A 22591-nucleotide genomic window follows, 5' to 3' on the forward strand; every position below is an offset into this window, starting at 1 on the left:
ACCAGAAGTGCTTCTGGTCCACTACTGGGTCTGCTGCCAAGCACATCAGGGACTCCCCCCTGCCCCCGCCCCTGCACTCCTGGGAGATGCTCCGTCCGGCCCAGCATCGCAGCATTCATGAGCCACCTGGTACCTAGAGGTATGTAGAAAAAACATATAAAGCTGAAGGATCCTCGGATTCAGAGATTCAGTCACCGAATTGGACCGAATCTCTGCCAAATTGAATCATGAACCGAAGCTTCTCACAGACAGCCCTAGTGGCAGATATTCCAAAGAGAATTTTACCTTTTGTCTTGATATAATATTGCTTGACATATTTGCAGCTTGAGAGTTAAATTGTGCAAACCAGAATAAAGGGCATGTGCTGTCCTCAGTTTGTTTCCTGTCATGCTGGTTCTCATATATCTGCTCTGCCAAGAAAGGTGTTCATACTCCTTCCTACATTAGGATTCATTGTCTGTTCATGGATGCCAAGGAAATCCTTGACACCAGAGGAGAAAAATAAGTTTTTGGGAGAGAAATCAGTTGTCTTGGCCTTCTCTAGACATGTAAGGAAGACTAATTGAAGACTTTTTGAATCCAGTGAAGAAACATGTCTCATTACAAGTTGGTTTCTATACGTACCAGCTTCTTAGCAACATCTTGCACTTCAGGCATTTTTTTTTTAATTTGAAAAACTCTTCTGTGTCTTGCTATTAGGTTAGTTAGGGTAGTATATTAAGCATGTTTCAGAATTATTTGTACTGATCATGAATCATGCAGTACAAATCACTGGTTAGGGAATTTGTTTCCCAAAAGAAAACCAAACCTTGCTCTCGCATATGAGCCACTTACCTGCCATCCTTGCTGATAGATGAATTGCTGCTACCTCTAGGCACAGTCACCCCACCTGAGAGCTTTCTACAGAAAGTTATCTTTTCTAGTAGAAACCTAGTTATTTTCTGGGACTTGGCAGTTGGCATCTCAAAGATTGAGAGCTCATTTTGACTGCTTAAAGGTAGGATGATAGTGCATAATGGAACTGAGTAAAAGTACCCTTCTGCATTAAAGTTGTTATAGTACAGAATAGAAAAGTATGATGGTGATATGGCAGAAAATGTAGGTATAGGAAAAAAATCTGGGTTTTTTTGTTTGTTTGTTTGTTTCCCCCCCACACACATTCTTGCTCAAAATTGTAAATCCCAATTTGAAGAAAAACTAAGAGATTTAGGCTTAGCAGAATTAGTTTTTTATAAATTAAAATTTTCAGGATTGTAGGAAATTAAGGCTGTGGGAGGAAGACAATTTATTAATGACAGCATACTATTATTATAGTGCAGCTTAACTGCCCACTGTGACAAATGTAACTACTGTAGGACTGCTGACAGCTGAGTGGCAGATATGCCATCAGTCCCAGCTCCACACTCCCCTAACTCCCTCATCTGCTTTACTGCATCTTCCTCTTCTGTTCCCAGTCCCGTGGGTTTCTGGGAATTGTAGTCCAAACTAGGACTGCTTCCCCTATCATCACATACTGCTGATGTCCAAAATATAGTAGTTTGATTTAAAATAGACTGACATTAACACTCCAATTGTACTATTGTAGTTACATACTCTTCCATATTAAAATATGTACTGAAGAGAATACAGGTGAAAGATCATCCTTTGGGACTTTGCACAGTGGTTAGTAATCATGCAAATTAGCAAATGTCAGTGCAACCTTTAAACCATACCCTTTAGGTTAAAATATAGCCTTGATATAGATATACACTTTTAATCTGCATGTGCATGCAGAGTTAAAATTGCACAGATTGTTTTACCTCAGAATTCTTTTTTCCTCCCTTTTTCTTTAGTTTCACCAGTGATAATAAAAGAATGGGCTGCTTACAAAGGAAAATCTCCACAAACCCCTGAACTGGTGGAAGCACTTGCATTCAGAGAATGGACCTGTCCCAATCTGAAGAAGCTGTGGCTGGGAAAAGCAGTAGAAGACAAGAACCGAAGAATGAGGGCATTTTTGGCCTGTATGAGATCAGATACACCAGCAATGCTCAATCCAACTAATGTGCCCACTCATCTTATGGTGCTCTGTTGTGTACTAAGGTGAGTGTTCCTTCACTCACTTTTATTCCAGATGAAAATAGCGTGAAACAAATGTGTGTTTCAATATAGAGTATAATATTTATCCAGCATTTCGTTTTATTTCTGCATCACACTATGACTTCAAAAAAAAAAAAAAAAGTCATATTTACAAGGTTTGTTTAAGTCTTCCTCATTTCTGTGATTCTGAAAACCATCCTGGCTACTCTTCAGTTTCTTGCTCAATTCCATAGAGATGAAAGAAGGAAAAAAACGCCTGTTTTGTTGGTTTTTTTGTCATTGCTGCTTTCCATTTGAATGGGCTCAGACTTGTAATACCTAAAGTCTCTAACCAGAAGGAAAAAGAGTTTGAATCTTCAAATTCCAAAACGAAAAGGGTGCAGAAGATGGTTGCTTAGTGACTTGTGAGCATGGGAATTTGCTTTGTATTTTGTTTTAATAGCTCTTGCTTTTTAAAGGCTAAATTATAAGTAAAGCTGATATGCATAAATTAGACTTATAGGAATATCGTTGTTCCCACATTAAAAAAAAATACATACATGCCTTTGTGAGGGGAGGTGGGGGTTGACATGGCGGGGAAGGGGGTGTGGATATAGATATGTACACAAATGTGAAGCAAAGGAGTTTGATTAGCACATGGTTGGAATTTTTACTTCCATAAAAACCCCTTGTGACTTTGGAGGAGCATGTTCATCTCAAACTTATATTGATGAAAGGTTAGCACCACACCATTGTAACTTTTGTATGGATTAGAATTCATTCCAGTCTTAGAGTGTTCTTATGGCCGGTTCTTGCCTTGTGTAAAGGGGGTGTAGTAGTTTAATGATGCATGCTGTTGAATGAGTTTACATGCAGGGTGTTTTGTTTGGACAATGCATCAACTAATGAATATTTTTTTCCTGTTAGTGTCTAGCTTAGAAGATGCAATTTAATAAATGTCATTAAAATTATTTTTCTACTTTTCCTTAAGTAATTAATTTCGACAAAAGACACATTTTATGCCGTGATTCAAATATTTGAAATAGGACCAACTATAGCAGATAATTTTTCATTTATTTATCGGCCTTACCAAAATAAAAAATTGGCAGTACACTTAAAAATCTGTTAAAAAATTTGAGCTACTTTTTCAGGGGTTTTTTTTTGTTTTGTTTTTTTTTTTAAGAAAAGCTTTGGTGCTATTTGGTAACTAGTCTGTTGAATAATAATAATAATGCCATTTCCTTTAGCTTATTAGTAAAATGAACAGAGATTCTTTGCTTTTGTTTAGGTACATGGTGCAGTGGCCAGGGGTTCGTATACTTCGTCGCCAGGAACTTGATGCTTTCCTTGCTCAAGCATTGTCTCCAAAGCTCTATGAACCTGACCAGCTACAAGAACTTAAGGTAATTCTTAATGCTAACTTCTTTCATTAAACATATCTAACCCCAGGACATCTATTACGTTAACGTAAGTCATGCAAAAATTTTACCTTTTCTCTAACAACGTTAAGTATGTACAGTTCCCTGCAATGATATAATTCATATGTAAAATGCCAACATTTTCATTAGTCAGAGGTTAATGCTCAGTTATATTGTTTACATTTACATAAGTAAAATGTGCATTGTGAGGTTTTCTTATTTCTATTTTTATAGTGGCCCTTTGGAAGCTTTAAAATAAACCTGTTTCCATATCGAATTTTTTGAGACTGCACTGCAATACTGATCTTGGTTAACTCGGAGTAAATAGATTTTAAGTGTCAGTAGAATCTTGTAACAGTTGTTTCATGTGGACAAAATACAGAGACAATTTCATACCCATTAACATAAAGAGGGTCAGGAAACATTTCTATCGGCACTGATAGTTTTATATAAATATTAATGTACACCATTACAAAGGAATTTAGTTAAAATGCTCATCTTTTTTAGATGCAATTACACTATATGAAATAAATATAGTTGTTAGATAATCAGTGGGATACTGTGCAATATAGAATGCTAATCTCCTAGTGCAACATCTTGGGGTTTCTGTGTAGAATTTTTCCCTAGACCTTCATCTTCATAGTGAAGTTTCCTCTTCTTGCCTTGGAGTTTTGAGGCATTAGGTGTTTTTTGATCTTTCTTAGCTTTAGACATCCTCTTGGAAAAACTATCCAGAATTAATCTGCCATAGAACAGAGGCAGTCCTCCCTTTATAGCACAGTTTTTGCTTGAGATTTGAACTTATTCTCTTTCATTCTTCACACCTGAAATCTGAGCCAACTCTCTCACTAAACTGGAAGCTATGAAGGATTTTTCGTGAGGAACGGAGACTGGATGACGTTTAACAGCTCCTCTATATGGTTTGGGGGATGGCCATCTGAGAGGAGAAGAAAGTGAAGAGCAGATATTCAGCTACTGCAGCTTTGTACTGAAGGAATAGTCTTTTGTAGTGGATCTTATAGCAAGTCAGAAAGCTTGTGTTCTCTTGTAGTGATTTGGAAGGAGATTGGTCTTCCTACAAGCCAGTACATACGGTACTGTACCTGAGGTAGATGGGCAGACACCAGAAGTTCTTTTGTTTTTTAGTTTCACATTTGGAGGAAGAGGCACAGAGAAAAACAGCTATCCTAGCATCACTATGTCCCATACTAATAATAGAGTCAGCTTGCATAAACGTCAATTCTCTAATTTCAGGAAACTGAGTTCTCTTGATGCAGCCAACAGGATTGCTCAGTGGGCCACAGGTTAGTTGCTTGTTAATTGGGTTGGCAAGCAGACTTGCCAGAGCCTTACCTGCCTTGCATTTACCGTTAGCATTTCAGCAAGGTTTTCTCACTATCAACATGTAAGCAAGTGTAGAGAGATCCTCACAGCAGGAAGGTTCCTTGGGCTCTTATCGAGGCATGAAAATAAATTTAACCAGGTGAAGAATCCTAGCAAACCAAATGAATTGGTTTTAGTTTAGAAAAAGAAAAAAATATTCAATAAAGGGTGAAAAGATATTCCTTTTATGGAATTTTCACTCACCAAGTAGAAAAGTGCATTTTACAGAATTCTCAAAGGTCAAGAGAAGTGAGATTTTTTTTTTTGTTTAAACTGATAAGTCATTAATTTTAAGTCACTGAAGTCATTAAGGTGTTAATGCCTCAAAATCTGAAAAGAAAGGAAAATATTTTTTCCATTGTCATCTTCCTCTTCCAATTTTTCAATACTGGAGGATGAGGAGTTGGGACAGAGCACAGGCAAACAAAATGAGCATGGGCTGGCTTCTGCAAGACTGCTTATCTGTGACTTAAACCAAAAGCTCCCAAGAATCCTATTTCATTGTGGGAGGAGTGATCAGCTGCAGGAGGCCTAAACAAATGGACCAGGGTCCTAAAAGTAATATTATTTAAAATGTCTTGCCACTTACAATTCCCCACGTGGAGCCTGAACCAAGTCCAACAGGAAAGCAGCTGATATAAGTGTGTCTATCATTTAGTCAAATTTAATTGTGATCAGAGGACCAACGTAGTTGTACTTTATTTTTTAAAAATGCCAGTTTCTATTCTAATCATGAATGTCACTTGAATGTGTCACCTGACATGTTAAGGAAGCTCTTGTTCGGGACGTACAAAAAGGTGACATGATACTCCAGCAAAGCGGTAGGAGGAAATCCTTCATGGCAGGATGGATAAAGTTATTTATCTGGCTCTTAGTTGGGCAACTTTACTAATGGCTATCGCTGAATACCAAAATGGCAATTTTATGAGTAAGAAGGTTGGATATCCTATACAAGGAAACCTGCAAGACAGTAACTTGGTCTTTATTTTACCTGGTCTCATAATCCACCAATGTGGACATAATATCTTCTATGGGTACATATTTTAACAAGAGTGCTTACAAGTATTATCAAAGAAAAAAGTTTTGCTTTTGCCTCCAGGTTTGGCAGAGAGGAGGAAAACCTACTGTGAAAAGTGAAGGATTTAGGAAAAGAATTCTCAGATAAGGATAACTGTTTCCACTTCTGCAGGGAATGAGTATCAGGGACATGAGGACTGATAGGATATTTTATCTTTAAAGCTTTTATCTTTATTTTCTTTAAGAAAAATTTTCTCCCACTTTTTTTATTTTGGATTGTGAATGGGATATGATACAGATGATTTCCATACTACATGTTAGTAACTGCAAATGTTATATTTCTTGCTATGTTGTTAGTGTCTTCATATGCAGCTGCTGCTTCTCTTTCTGTTGAAGTCAGACACAGAAGGAGCAGCTGAGTTTTAACACAACTGCATATCTACAAAGTGATTTGGATTGTCTTTTTGATCTTGCAGATTTCTTATGCATAAGACAGGTAATGCAGTTTAATTACTTTTGAAATTTAATGGCAAAGTCTTCCTTTTAAAAATGTTTCCAGCAAAGGATTGACATCTTCACATGCTGAAAGGGTGGGGGGTGGAAATTGGAGACAGTGACATTTTGTTTCCGCACTAGAAACATACGCTGCAAGCAATTTTTTTTCATTTCATTTCATAATTCTTCTAATGCCATATATCCATTCAGCATTTCTTTAACCACAGGCCTTCATGTATGTGTAATAATTTAGGGATTTTTACTGACTTCTCCTAACTTTGTAAGCTTTCTGAGAGAGAGTTTTTCAAAGATGACAACCTAGAACTAGTAAAAGTTCACTTATAGAGAAAATGAATTGGGCGGCGGGGAGAGTAGAATATTTCAGAACATGATAAAAATCGGCAAGCTAAAGTTGACCACTAGTACAACTTTTTAGGAGAAAATTAACAGAAGCACACAATGCACTAAAACCAACAGGTTTACAAGTCCATTAAATTTTTTATCAAAATAAGATTGAAGTCTCTTCATCTTAGGCTATGTATGCACATTCAGCTAATCTGACAGAATTCTCCTGGGTTTGTTCTCTTGGTAGAAAATGTTACCCAGATATATATCTGAACAGACATTCAAATGTGGAGTCCCTGAAGAGTAGAGGGCTTGTAATGCTGACCCTGTGCAGCCAGGGAGCCCCCTGTGCACACATCTCGGTGTGCTCTGCAGGCTCCCTCAGTGTGCCTGAAGACAAATGGCAGCAGTGCACCAGGACAGTCCTGAATGACTGACCCAGACTGATCAGGGTCAATCTGTGTCTTCCTGAAGTACAATGCAGGGATGCAGGGATTTTGAAGAGGGTGTGTTCTGCTCCTGTTTGACTGTAGTAGTAGAGTCCAGTGAGCAATACAGTGTTTGGAGGGAAGGGACAAAGCACCCTTGGATGCTAGGAGGACTGGGTTGTGGATTCTCTCAGAAAAGAATGTATACAGACTTTTGCTTTTCTAGGAGAAGCTCTCCCGACAGTGATTTTACCCTAGTTGTTCCCAGGATATTTTTCTCCTGGAGTAACCATTTTCACTGTGGGAGGAAAATCTCAAGTCTCTGTACATTCATAGTTGGTCCTGGGAGAGCAGCAACTCTTACAGGAAAAACTGAATGTCTTTACATGGCCATAGTAACTTCTCTATGCTATAATACAGAACTTGAAAAATTGTGTAATCTATAGCATACCAAAGTGTACTTGGTTTTAATACAGCACCAAGTTAGTGTGCATCAGACATTGCTTGTACATCAGGCCACAAAACTTGGGTCCTGTAGCTTCCAGTGAAGGACCTGGGTAGTTGAGAGACAACAGTGACTTCATTCTTACATCCTCAGTTCAGGGCAAGTTTACCTCTTGTTGTAATTTATTACAGCCCTGAGGAATTTTGAGAGTTTCATTAGGGACTGCTGTAATTGAATGCATCTTCTTTCAGAATGAGTGTGTATAAATTAAAGCTGGATTTTAGTGGATGTACTAATTTCAAAATTGTATTCTCTAAACAAAAAACAAAAAAAGGAATTTTAAGTGGAGTAGTTCCTCGACTTTTCAATGAATTACAGTTTATAGCATGAAATAAAAATATTCATTGTAAAGATCTTTGTTTAGAGAAAAGATGGAAGTAGATTAACGTTGAGGCTTCTTAACCCAAACTCCAGCTTTTTAAAATATTTCTTGTCCAGTTTTGTTTGAAGATGTTGTTTTTATAGTAGTCTTGTGGTAAAGCCAAACAACAGCTTTTTAGTTTTCAGTTGATAAATTGCAATTATGACTTTAAATCTTCTAATGAGACCAGTTTGACAACATGCGTAAATTAGTCTCAAGTATTTTTTTAATGGTGGCTACCTAAAGGTAAATTGTTATCAATGCAAAACATATTATTTAATGTATTATTTAGTAAAGCATTCTTCTTAGTACAGTCATAATTTCTTTCCTCTGCTGTTATCATTTGAGTTTTACTCTGATATGAATTTTCTCTCATTCTTACATTCTACAGCTCCTCTACCTGTCATGACTTAAGACTGAATATTAAAATCTGAAATATAAATTTGCAATATAAGAGATCTTACCCCTTCCTAGCCCTTTTGGAGTACTGGTCCAGGAGTAGTCCTTAGAACTTTGACTTGACTTGGAAAGTTTGTATTGGTCTGTTGATATTTTTACTTTGATATTAGGTATGGTACGACATATTAAAAATGTTATTGCTCCTCTCGTTTTTATCCCTTTCAATCAGTTCTCAGTGTGCTTTTAGTGAAAATTATCTCACTATAGTTTTTTTTCTTTTTGTATACAACTAGGAAGCAAGATTTCAAACTTTTATAAATAAATGGCCGAGCAGGTTTTTTTTAACTAGCACTTCTTAAAGTAACGGCAGCTAAAAATAAAGCTAAATATAAGACAGGAAAGAACTCTGGTGATCAGAACTTTTTTTGAAATTTGATAGCATTTACCTTACAAGATAGAGAGGTATTTTCTGTATCCCATTAAAAAGGTAAAATATTCTCCACTTTACAGCAATGGAAAAATATTAGTTTCTAAGTGGAGTGATTCATGCAGTATCCCTTTAAACTTGCACTGGCTCCTTGATCTTACAGTAAATTCTTGACGTTGGAACAAAATATCGAGAAAGAGGTAGTCTGAAGTCAGGCAAAATGCAGGGTATAGGTTACACCTTATGGACTAAATCAGATACACATAAGCTTTCTTGAGCAACAGCTCACAATTTTTTTTCCTTTTTTTTCTTTGTAGATGTCTAGAAACACAGTTTGATTGGTTTTGTGTTTAAATTTTGTGTGGGTGGGGGAGTGGGAGGATGGGAGGGTTCAGCTAAGGATTGGAGGCTCCTTGGTACTTGTAGTTTTGCAAGCATGGGTCAGACACCAGAAACTGAGTACAAAGGTAATTAAGTGTATGTATAAATTTCTCACAAAAGTCCACTTAATTATAAATCTCTGTCTCTCTCTCTCTCTCTCTCTCTCTCTCTCTCTCTCTCTCTCCCCCTAATCATTTTATTTTCAAAATAATTGGCATATTGAAAAACTTGGAATACCACCTGGTACTTCCCCAGTGTCATGCTTTGAAAATTCATCTTCTCTTACAGATTGAGAATCTAGATCCCCGGGGAATTCAGCTGTCTGCTTTGTTTATGAGTGGTGTGGATATGGCACTCTTTGCAAATGATGCTTGTGGACAGCCAATCCCATGGGAGCACTGCTGTCCGTGGATGTATTTTGATGGAAAGCTATTCCAGACCAAGCTAATTAAAGCAAGCCGGGAGAAAGTTCCTCTTATTGACCTCTGTGATGGTCAGGTATGTAGCTTAAGAGATGTGGTGGTAGGAGGTAAATACTGAGCTTTTGTTAATCATTATATATATTGAATCAGTCACTATGTATACTTCCTATCTTGAATGTGGCTACCTGGGAGGGGATGGCTATTAATTATTTGCTCTCTGTGCAAGTCTGTCTCATTTGTATCTTCTCAGGGAAGGGTGATGACATTTTAATTGTAATAGATTTTTTGGAAGAAATAGAATGAATTCATTTTTTAACATTTTCATCATTTCAGTGTATATACCTTGAGCCTGCATTGATTACTTTGAGGGTGAACCTAAATTCAGTTTATCAAAGATTGTCATAAATACACATATATGATATTTATCTGGAAATTGAAATCTGTGTATATTCCGGAAGTAAAGAGGAAATAAAGTAGAGCTGGCAGCTGTCTCCATTCTTCATAGTAACAGCATCTTGTTTTGCATTAAGGTGGCAATGCTGTCAGAAAAGGTGAACCCAATATTGTTTTATAAAGAAACAAGATCCTATCCCTAATTTACTCAACAGGGAATTGAAGTCAGTTTTAAAGCACTTTTGCTCAAAAATTCTCCTTAAGAGGGTGTTTTTTTCATTTGTTTGTTTTGTTTGTTTTTTAACAGAACTTGACATATTATAGGTAGGTACCTGAAAATATCTCTGTATTGCCCATGATAATTAAGTTTACCTCTGTTTTTAGGAATAATGAATACTGTTATAAAGTGAATAATGTAATACATAGTAATAGCCTATTTTTGACAGCATTAGAAACCTAGAGAAGGAAGAACCACCATTTGGCTTTGTTTTTGATGTTATTGAAAAAGATTGTAGATTTGGGAACATGGGGGCATTTCTTTTGCACCAATGAAATACAGATTATAGGCAATTCTATGCTGTAGAAAATTCTTATTTATCTACTGTAAATTAACTCTCCTGAGGGAAAAATGGGTGTGTTGCAGCAGGTATCTATCCTTATGCATTCTTTAGGTTGGTTTTACAAAAAACCAATAACCTGTCAAGTTTGTGTGGAGGATTTTAACATGCATTTTGTCTCTTTCTTTACTTGTAGGCTGAGCAGGCTGCCAAGGTGGAAAAGATGCGTCAGAGCATCCTAGAAGGATTAAATTTCTCCAGGCAGAACCATCCACTTCCTTTCCCACCTCCACCTGCCATGCCTTTCTATCCAGCTTCTATGTATCCTCGACACTTTGGGCCAGTCCCACCACCTCAGGGCAGGGGGAGAGGCTTTGCTGGTAAGTATGTGGAAAACCATGTCCACAGTCACAGAATCAGACATGTCCTTTCCCTTCCGAAGTTCTTAATCCAGTCAACTTAATAATAAAGTAAAATAAATGGTCTGAATGTGGTCTGGCATGCCTGTTATTTTTATTAGTTATGCCTTAGTAAATATGGATGTAGCTATAGCAATCCTAAAATACCTTGATGGATATTTTTGGAATGTAAAGAGGGAAAAAAAAAAAGGAATGAATCCACAAAAATAATGAAAGGTACAATTTAAAGACTGCCTTTTAAACTGGTTTACATTTATAAATCTAGACTGAGAATACCTTCATTAAAAGAATGGAGAATGCTGCTTCCCATTTTTCTACAGTTACTTAACCAGTGGCACCTCTTAGAGCAAGTCCCAGAGATCTGAGTGTACCCTTTCACCCATTTCTAAATTGAATCTCCTTCTTTGTAACAGTAGCCCCAGAGTGCTCTGCTTGTTATATTAGATAAACTGAAAGATGAATAGCTTTTTTTAAATGCAGAAAATGCAATCACTGAAGCTTTGTAGCCTCACAAATTATGAGGGTGTTGACGCTACTTATGCTATGGAAGTTCAGCTCTCCAAATTTGCAAATCCTGTTCCAAGCAAAGGACTGCACTTAGTGGTTAGAGGACATGTAGACCAAGGTTGCAGTTACTCTTTTGGCAGGACCCTCTAACCTGGTGCTGAGCTGCTTCAACATTTCATCAGCCTCTGATCTGCCTGGGCATTTGGGCCCCAATAGTGCTGTAATCCCTGTGCTGCTAAACAATAATCTTTAAAGTGTTCAGAAATGCTGTGACTCTAAAAGCAACATGGCAGCAGCTTCTCTTTCAGGGGAACTCCCATATGCCTGGCCCCCTCACAGCTTTTCCCCTGTCTTTCTTTACCCTGGGTCTAACAGGAGTCTATGGCTTTGGAGGCCCTTATGGGGAAACAGTAGCAACAGGCGCTTACCGGGCCTTCCGGGTGGCAGCAGCAGCAGGACACTCCGGAGCCTTCTCTGGCAATGACAGCAACAGGACTAGCAAGTTTCAGGGCGGTAATTATACCAAACCCTTTTCTTAGAGCTTCTGGCAACAGCGTCCTTCACTCCAGTCTGGTCTGAGGCTTTCCACTGACTGCCAGTTTTCCTCTCTACCTAACTGTCTCCAGCTATCGCTCGTCTAGAACCTTCTCAGGGTGCGGTGGAGTCGCTCACTGCCTGCTCTGCTCTACTTGAGTCTTCTCCCGGTGGCAAACTGGTCTACGGGCCAGGCTGCTCCTTACATTAGCTTAAATCTTTTCTTCAAGTGTAAAATACCTTTTGATTTTAATTTGAGCTTCTCCCTTCAAAATGTCAGGGGTCAGATCCTATTCCACCTGGTAGGTTCCAAAAATCCTATTCCACCCAGCTCCAGTCCCTGAAAAACTATTAATACAGCCACTTTTTTTAACATGCCATCATCTTTGCTTTAAGATCAAGGGAAAAGAAACAGCAAGGAGGAGGAGGGGGACCCACTTACATCTTGTGTTCATGGTTTTTCAGGGACTGAGTGGAATCTGGTGACATTTTAAGTGACGTTCCAGTCTCCAAGGCTACTTGGTGTAGGTGGCATAGGATCTGGTCCTAGGATGGGCAGTATAAGTGCAACTTTGGATATGTCAAAACCTTTCTAAAATTGAAGGAGAATAAGGCATCTTGAGAAAGTGAAACAGTTGAGAGGTTTGTGTTACTACTAATATATCCCTTATCTCGTGCCTCATGTCAGTTTTTATATCACTTTTTTTAGATACCATTGCCCATTTTCTCCTCCTATAAAATGGGAAAATAGATATTTTATTGAGTTCCAATTTCTAATTTGAGTTGTTTTCCACTGAGTTAGATATAGTTACTACTCTCTAAGCTCCTAGTTTAAAAAAAAAAATATATATATATATGTATACTTCTAGTGCTTCATGATAAAAATAACCAGCATAAACTATATGCAGTAAAAGGTAAAAATTGCACAGAGAAGTATGATCCTTTCTGAATTTAACCAGTAATATAGTTTTTAGTGGAATAACCTTTTGAAGACTAATTATAGCTGCATACATGCTCATTTTTAACCCTTTCATTGCTGATGGTTCATAACCAATAACATCTGGCTCTAATATCTGCTTATCTGGTTTTCTGGAAATATCTGTTATGCCCTGATCCAGCATGAAGGACATTAGAGGGGTATAAAATGCACATCTAAACATGCATGAAACTGATATTTGCCCAGTTATTGGGATAATTAAACTATTTGCTTCCTTTATTTTTTAAAGGTAAATATAGAATTTATAATCAAGGAAACTTAAAATACAATTTTTTAATATTACTGTACTCTAGAATTTGTAAGACAATTCAGCATAAGAAGTTTAAATATATTAAATGACCTTTGTGTCTTATGCTGATACCTGGAATTACATACAGTACTGTATCCGGGACAATAAAATATAAAAACAATTCCTCCTGTATTACCCAGTTCCCCCATCTTGTAAACGTGAAGGGGAAATGGTCTGTGTATTTTGAAAAATTGCACTTAAATTTCTTGTCATCTATGCATGTTTGAAATTCCCAAACCTAAAGTAGTAATATCATCGTATTTTTCTTTTAGTTCGGGATTTATTTATTTAGATGAAGGCCCCCTAAAATTGAATCTTAGTTTTAATTCCTTTAAACAATTACACCATGAAAATTAGATATGTACTATTCAAAGAGAAAGTAATTCTTATAACAGTTCAGTACAGTTCTTGTACTGGAGGTTGCTGGAGCATGTTTTCCGCTCATTAGTAACTTTAATTTTATGATTATAAAGAACAAATTTTGATTTTGCTTTTATGTACAGGCGTCCAACCTATTCCTTCTCAGGGAGGGAAACTTGAAATTGCCGGCACTGTAGTCGGCCACTGGGCTGGAAGCAGGCGTGGACGAGGAGGTAGAGGGCCGTTTCCTCTACAGGTAGTTTCTGTTGGAGGACCAGCAAGAGGGTAAGTGCAATACCCTGAAATTTATTCTTCATGTAATTCAGTGATTTCTGGATTCTTTTATTTCTTCAAAGGCAAACAGAAGCAGCAATAGAGATCACATGGTATGTCTGGATTTTTTAATGCTTATCTCGATCCCAGGCTCCCTCTGCAATGACAACAAAGGCATGATAGGGATCTAATCCCCAATCCAAAAATCGGGTGTCTTGCCATGCACATGTGGCATGCTAGGGGGCACAATTATTGGGATTGCAACTTGGATCCCATCGCACCTAAAACTGAACCTCTGTTGGAGGACTAAGTCTGGGGTATCAAAGCTATGACCCACAGATCTGTTTCACCCGACCCACAAGGCTTGTGGATGGGCCTGGAGTTTGGGGCAGGGTGAGCAGAAGGGTCCGTAACTGAATTCCCACATATAGAACCGTGGTGAGGGGGCAAGCAATAGCCCCACATGCCCTGCTGCTGCCCTGCAGGGAGGCCCCCACCTCTGGATTCAGCCTCAAGGCTCAAGAGACTTTGCCCCTGATATAGTCAAAACAAACTACAGCTTGAGGCTAGTGATTAGTTTCACTGCTTATCCTTGGAAGAACTGGGGAAATAACTGCAAGGATACAATCACACCTACCTGTACATGGCAGAGAAATGCAGGTATACCATCCAAGTGGTATGAAGAAGGGTTATGCATGATTTCTACCTGCCCTACATCAGAGATGCTGTCTTTTTTGGGTGGGGATAAATCACCTCCAAAATGTTGAAACTTTTTACAGTGCCAAGCCTGCCTTCATTGGTCAGACCATAATTGATGCTAACCTCTTTACATCTAGATTTACTAAAAATGGATCATTCAGAATGGGGAAAATGCTGTTGACAGAGAGGTCACCAGTTCACTGTAGCAGCCCATAGGAACGGCCAAAAGAAAGTAAAAACTTTTCAGTGCTTTCTTTAACAAAAAAAAAAAAAAAAAAGAATGATTGGCAGCCTCATCTTTGAGCTTGATTCCTAGCGAGAGGGAATAGTTATTCTTCAGCTGATGTTCAGAGATAGTAACCTCAAGCCTCATCACTTTTTCCCATGTATTTAGAACTCTCTTCAGTACTATTTTAGCAGAGTGAGTTAAGTCACCTTCACCTTTTCTCTTTGTTCTCTGCAGCCGAATTTTCTGTCTTCTCCATTATATTAAGTTTGACTTGCTTTTGATTAACTGTGGTCCATTAGTATCTAGTGAGCTATCAGTGTGACTTACAAAAACCTTCCTCTTAGCTGTCTGGAGAGCTTACATACCAGTTTAATTACAATTATTAAATGAGACTGGTTTGTTTTGTAATCTTTAAAATCCAAAAGAATGATGTGTACCAGAATACAATATGAAGAGTCAGATATTACCTTAAAATAAAAAAGGAAAAAAACCACCACTTCCCTTTTTCCTTCTAATTCCATTATTTATTTTTTTTGGCTGAAGAATAGGGGAAAGCACAAAGACTAATATGGCAATGAACAATCTAAAACTGTTGTGGCAGTTATCATTTAGATGTTTATAATAAGATATCAAGAATGATCACAATTTGTAAAAATGTGGTTAACTGGAAGCATTGGACCAGATTTTGCTTCCTACGTAAGCAGTTTTGTGCCCTCTAGCAATACAAAGTGATCTTTTAAGCTGGCAAAATCAGCTATCTAGAGCAGTGATTCCTCAACCTTTTTAGGCTCTAGTAACCCTTTTTCAGACTTAAGGTACCTCTTAAAAAATCTCCAGCTCTTAGTTTTCACTCCTTTCTTGAATACAAAAAGTAGATCACTTCTGTTGAAAATATCTCAAACCACAACAGATGTTTTTGACACAGTCGATTCCTATCTGAAATCCCTGGGTTTATTTTCTGGGTCATAAGTAAGTGTTAGAACATGTAACTGTGTTAATAGTGCATAGCACCCTGTACCACCCTCAGAAAGATCTTGTGTTACTTCAAGGTGCTGTGGAATCCTGGTGGAGAATCACTGGTCTAAAGACTTTTTCCTGGCATAGAGCTTGCTGTGCAGGAAAGTAACTGTTGTTGGAGTGCTGCAGTGATAGCCAGCTGTCAAAATGGTTCACTGGTGGCAGCTGCAGCTAGTGAAACTTGAAATAGCATTGAGGTGGTTCCAAGTTGTTTTTTCTACCTGGTCAGATGTGGAAGTCCTGTTTTCCATTCTCCGCTAGGTTTAAAGGGGCCAGTCCTAAACTCATGGCCCCTTGGTTTTAGATCTACGCCAGTGAGTGGTTTTCAACTTTTTTAGACTTAAAAAGCCTCCTGGATAGACTTGAGGCACCCTTGGAAAATGCCAGCTCTTAGTTTTCACACTTTTTATCTACAGAAAAATAATAGAACTTTTCTGTTGCAAAGAACTCAAAGACCAGAACTGTAGTTTTCTATTTGAAATTTCTGGATCCATCTTGTGAATTATGTTTGTAAACCTAACAGTGCTAATATTTTGTAGCACCCTTGAAAGCATCACCACTTAAAAGGCACCTCAGGGTGTTATGGCATCCTCACTGAGAATCACTGATCTACATGCTTGGAGTGAAGGTGGAACAACCTGTTGCCATTTGTATGTCACATATGTATGTGTATATGGCTAGATAGAATCCCCTGTAAGATGGGAGGTCTTCACTCAAAAGCAACCCAAAGTTGGACATAACTTGGAGTGTAGTGGTACTGTCATTAAACCTGTACCAGGCTTGGTTCAAGCCTGTCCTCTTCTTTCCATAGTCCTTCTTCATCAATGATAATACTTAATCCAGTGCTTCAGCTGTTTCACATTTTAAAATAATATTTTTATCTTTATGTTTATAGGCCCTTCATTTAAGTAAATGGACAAGATAGTCTTATAAATATAGTTCATAATAACTGTTTGTTGCCAGGCTGATTTATATATGGTATTTCTAAGGGTTTTAATGACCATTTTATATTCATTTTAAGGCATTTTTGCAGAGTTTAAAAGTGCTTCATCATTGCTTGACTTGAAATGAAACAAGAGTAGTAGCTATTTTTTAAGACAACAAAAACGGTGATTTATACTTTCACAGGAAATAAATTCCTAAAATACTGAATTGATTGATATTGAATTGGTTGTTACTATAGAATGTCTTACTTTTCTTAGGAATAGATTGTTTTAACAAATTTATTCTATTTGATTTAAGGTATTTTACCACAAAGGTCACATGTATTTTTCCTTTCCCCACTCGTAGGCGTCCCAGAGGAATTATTTCCACTCCAGTGATAAGAACATTTGGAAGAGGTGGAAGGTACTATGGGAGAGGTTACAAAAGCCAGGGAGCAATGCAGGTAATAGTGGTGTGAATTACTTCCAAGACAGTAGTTTACAAGCTTCCTAAGCCAAAAGGTGTTTGTTATGTTAGCTCTTGCGGAGAAGGATGAATAGAGCACTACCTTTAGGTACCATAGTACTTGCTGTTCACTGAAAGTTTAAGCTGTGTAGATAGATGGTGATATGGCCCATGTTGCATCTTATTCATAAATAAATTTAATTATGGAATTGGAGGAGAAAAATGTTCCTTCATATGAAGGTTAGGCTGAGAAGGAAAGTGATATGGAGTCTGGAATTAAAAGAACATAAAAAAGCATAAAAGAGGTGGAAATGAAGCTGAAGTAAATTGTCAGTTTGTATTCTGTTGCCTCCCCCTTGTAATTTTAACTGTGGGATCCCAGTCCCTCTACAGAGAAAATTTCACCTTGGAATATATGCTCTAAATACTTCTGAGAAATTATGGAATAATATTTGCCTCGTATGCAAGTCTGCTGCTGTATTATTTGATAGTTGCATGAAGAGTCCATAAATAGAGATGAAGTTTGGGGGGGGTGGTCCACTGAAAAGTCCACTTCATTTTTCTTTTGATCTTTTTCAACCAAATTGGCTAAAGCAAATTAATATTACACATACAACTGCAGTTTGCTGTAGCTTGACACTTCCCCTATTTTTTGCTTAGTTTTTCATTCCAGTTGCTCACCAGTTTCCCAGGGAGATGCATTAGTCAGTAGACAAGATGGACAAAAGTGCCTGATAAAAGCTATCACATGGTTCTGAAAGTTATCAAATGGATATCAGCATAGGAAGGTTAGTAGGTGGTGTGCACACACCCCAAATGGAAAAGGAGTGCTCTCTTGTGGGTGATTAGGGAACTCCTAATTTTAAATAAAACTATCTCCTAATTGTAAAAAATTAAATGTGTTTTTATTACTAGCTCTTCTCATTAAATTAGACTGATTTAAATTTCACTGTATATGGTGGCTGTATATTAATTTGGGGGGGAGGGGGTTAAGCTTCAGTTTTCTTAATTTTCCCTCTCAACTTCTATTCAATAAATTGGTTAAGTCACAGTCTGTATTTATTATTTTAATTCACAGCAGTTGTAGTGCTTAGGAAAGTTACAAAATCAACAAGGCCTAGTGATGGCAGGTCTGTGTTTACCCAAAGAATCAATAAAGCACATGCAGCAGCTGTCCAAGCTTGCTGGTTTCATAAGATGCTTTCAGAGAAAGTAACTTTTAGAAGCAAGAGGCTAGATCAATCTCCATGTTGTTGCACTACTTGGGCTTTCTGCCAGTTTTGCCATTGATTTCTATAAATGATGTGGAAAGTGAAGATGGTAAACACTTGGTGTTACAAACATCTTGAGCTAGAATTGTGACTTTGCTTTAGAGATCAAGGAGGAAAGATGGCTTTTCCTGTAAACTGTCTGCTGAGCTGTTGTGTTTACTATCCCGTCATTTATTAATAGATTTTTTTTTTAAGCAATGTCTCAATTTCTTTAAAGGAAAAAAAAGTTTTAAAAGAAGTACACAAGGGATAGATCCTATAGACAAAGGACCTTATTCTAATTCCAGTATAAGTTTAGTGACGATATGCTTATCAGTTGTGTCCTTTGTAAAGCTGAACACCTGAAGCATGGAAATACAAGGATAGTTAAGGATTTTTTGGAGTGATTTTTATATTGAGCCAATAAAAGATATCATCCTAAAATACCTGCACCTTCTCACATAATTTCTGGAATGTTACAGCTACAACATCATTTACAGTGGTTTTTAACCGCCCTAATGTAAATCTTCCATTGTTCAAGTAGGGCCAGATTCTGTGATAGCCTTACTCACAATAAGCAACATTTTAACTCTTTTGAGTCTCAGTAATATAACTGAAGCGCATGTATGTGTAAAATTAAAATGGAAAATAAATGCTGTTATTAAAAATAAATGGCATTTCTCTTTAGTATCCTCAAAATACAACCAGAAAAGAAGAAAATTGATAGAAATGTTATTACTCAAATGTAAATCTACTTAGTTTTACTACAGATTGTTACGATGTACTTTGCTAGCAAGCTAAATAATAGTAATATTATTACTATTATAATAGTAGTAATACAGTGACTATAGGGGGGGTTTTAACCAAAAAAGCCCCTATGTTCAGAATTGAAAATATTAACAGTTGTTTCCTGGATTCAAGATTTATTTTGTTGGGAAAGTGTGTGTGTGTCACATGAACTCTCTAAAGCAGGGGCGGGCAATTATTTTGGGCAGAGAGCCGCTTACTGAGTTTTGGCAAGCCATCGAGGGCTGCATGACAGGCAGCCCAGGACAGATTAATATTAATTTTCCAAATTTTTTAGGGGTTCCATAGGCCGGATAGAATGGCCTGGAGGGCTGCGTCCTGCCCCCAGGCTGCATTTTGCCTACCCCTGCCTAAAGTATATAGAACCTTTTCATTTTGTTTCATTTAAGTGCTTGGGCTTGATGACTCATCTGATGTGTTACAGTGTACATTGGTGTCTTTTATCAACTTCAGTGTAAAACTGATGGGTTTTTTATGCTTTGTTGGATATGAAATTTATTGTAGTGTTGAAAAATATTTTGTTTTATTCCAAAAACCCCCAAGACTATACTTTTCTCTAATTCATCTGTATGTTTTAAAAATTTACTGTGCACTTCACATGAGTCTGTCATTGTCATAATCTGTTTTATGGAAAGTATGCCATAGTTACACAACTCTACCTATACCTCAAAGTGTTAGAGAAGTATTTTGTATTGTATTTGAGAAATAGTATGTCATGACTTTTAACTGTTGCATGTAAACAAGGAGGCAGAGTTAAGGTTGTGCACTGAATCTTAATATTGGAATCTCCTGACTTAACTGTATAGTCTGAATGCCACCTTTTCTTTTACCTGGCAAAAAGAGCAATTTACAATGAGGACTTCAGAAAACTGGACTAAAAGGCATTCACATGAATCTCTCTTAAGGACTATAATTATTCCAAATCTGTGCTAATTTAGGACTTTAGTTTCATATGGTAATTCTTGTTATTCCAGTATATGTTGGGAATGCTCAATGTTAATTTTTGCATGCTGTTGGAAATAGTGACACCTTAATCACAAATGTAGAGTCCTAATTATTTTTTTTTTAATAGGGCAAACCTCCTTATGCTGCTTCAGCAGAAGAAGTAGCCAAAGAACTTAAGTCAAAATCAGAGGAATCTAAATCCTCACTTGTGTCTTCAGATGGATCCCTGGCTGAAAATGGAGTAGTGAATGAGGAAAAACCAGCTTCCCAGATGAATGGGAATACAGGAGACATCAGGGCTTCCAACCAGTCTGAAAGTGCCTTGAGTAATGACTCTAAAATGTGCAATACAAATCCTCACTTACATGCACTAAATGCAGACAGTGTTTGCCATAAAGATGATACTCTTGAGGCCACTGTCTTAAAAAAAGAAGAGTAAACTTATTTTTTATAGAGGGTGAAGGATGTTGGGAAGGGTCAGGATTAGGAATATCTGGAAAGAAAGAGAGCCTACAGTTATGTACATTTTTTCCTTTCCGTAAGAGAAAAATGAGGACTTTGGAAATTCGGATCCCTCTTTGATGTCAGAGATTTAAACAACACTTTTTTTAGTTTTAACCAGTTGTAGTCAAAATGCTACAATAAAACAAAAAAAAGAAAGAGAATGAAGAGCATTTGACTCCCGCACTTAAAATGAAGTATACATAAAGTTTAAACTGGTTATGACAAAAGCTTGTAGTTTTGTTTCTTGAAATATAAAGAAAACAAATTTTGGCAGTCTTTAAGTATATATAGCTTAAAATATAATTTTTAGTACTTGGCACCATATGTATGCCATTATATTTGATTTTGCATTACTGTGTCACAATAAAGCTTTCTTTAAGGCTTTGATTTCATGATTATGGGGGGAAAAAGGCACAACCACAGTTTTTCTTTCTTAAATTTCATCACTGTTGATGTGGTTCTTTTGTGTTCAAATGTGCAAACTATCGAAACTAAAAATTATAGAGTAATATTGCAGTTCTGCTGATTTTAAATATACATCATACATACTTTACAAGCAAGTTAAATGGAGATAAACTTGAAATCATAGAAGATACAAATGACCTTTCAAAATAAACACAATGTGTTCTGAAACTTTTTGTGACTAATACCATGCATCCGTGATCAATGAACTATGTGGTTTTGAATCAGACGTAGACCATTAGTACTACTATTTGAGCTAAACTTCTGCATGGTTCATAATTTTTAAAGTGTGTAGTTAATATTATGCATGTTATTGTCCTCTTTCTTCCATTCTTACAAGTACTGTGCCCATTTGCAAAACAAGAAAAGCTAATAATCAGTAATAGTCCTATAAAAGATGTTAACTATGTTTAGTCATTGACTGATCTTGCTCTAACCTTAAAATTTTGTGATTATTGACCTCTGTTGCATTTATTCTAAAACTTAAAAAAAATTATCTAGCCGTTTTGAATATCAACGTTACCCTGGTGTACTCATTGCTGTATGCATTATTGTTCTCTGTTGCTGTTTTATGCCTTCATATTAGCAAATATGAAATCTGTGAAAAACAAAAAAAAAATGCTTTGATCTTCAAAAAAAAAAAAAAGTACCCCCCTTCTGTAGCAGGAAACAAATGGCTTGTTCTTGAGAACTTTCCCATCAAGAATTTAGTATAAGCAAATATACCTGTATCATTTTGATGTTTTTGTTAGTGTTTCCAAACTTAATGTACTTCAAAATCAGAATCATTTCTTTATATTCGTTTTCATATAATTCTCCTGATGCTCTTCATCACACATTAGTGATCAGAAATGAGGTGTAATTCCCCATTCCCTGCCCGCAAGAGCTAAGTAGGTATCTTAATGTAAGTTGAAGGGAGTTCTGCCCCAACTCATGGATTGTGCAAGAATGAACTACTGTTGGGTTTGATTGGTTGTAGATGGATTGTGGTGTGGTGTATTTGAAGGCTATTGAATGCAACTTACAGTGCTTAATAAAAATCTTTATTCTTTTAGTATAAAATACTGTATGCTTTTTTTGTCAAATATTTTAATATGTTTTAAATAAAAGTTTTCCTATGCCCAAATAAATTGATTGAGTTAGCAGATAACATGATCTCTTTACCAAAAAACAAAACTTCAACACAATCCCCTAGTGAAATATGTTCCCTTTGAGAACAGTGCTTCATCCTGTCTGTATTGTAGAACTACTAAGTTTCTCACTGTGAAATATAAAATACCAAATGATCTTGAAAGAAGTTATTTAAAAAAAAATGGGCATA

General features: G+C 36.9%; 1 protein-coding gene across 4 annotated transcripts in view; it reads left to right on the top strand.

The window, feature by feature from the left end:
* Window positions 1–22332, top strand: part of FAM120A (family with sequence similarity 120A) — an 84193-nt gene extending 61861 nt beyond the window's left edge. For 3 of the 4 annotated variants that reach the window (XM_019536944.1, XM_019536940.1, XM_019536943.1), the window contains 8 exons: window positions 1833–2082; window positions 3347–3461; window positions 9506–9715; window positions 10786–10969; window positions 11891–12028; window positions 13839–13980; window positions 17204–17300; window positions 20432–22332. In XM_019536944.1, coding sequence (XP_019392489.1) covers window positions 1833–2082; window positions 3347–3461; window positions 9506–9715; window positions 10786–10969; window positions 11891–12028; window positions 13839–13980; window positions 17204–17300; window positions 20432–20743 — 1448 coding nt within the window. In that variant the 3' untranslated portion in view covers window positions 20744–22332. The remainder of the gene's footprint in view (window positions 1–1832; window positions 2083–3346; window positions 3462–9505; window positions 9716–10785; window positions 10970–11890; window positions 12029–13838; window positions 13981–17203; window positions 17301–20431) is intronic. The other variant, XM_019536942.1, reaches the window with a different exon arrangement.
* The last annotated feature ends 259 nt before the right edge of the window (window positions 22333–22591 follow it).

The sequence above is a fragment of the Crocodylus porosus genome, unplaced genomic scaffold (assembly GCF_001723895.1).
Source record: "Crocodylus porosus isolate Cpor-Errol unplaced genomic scaffold, CroPor_comp1, whole genome shotgun sequence".
Lineage (NCBI taxonomy): Eukaryota > Metazoa > Chordata > Crocodylia > Crocodylidae > Crocodylus > Crocodylus porosus.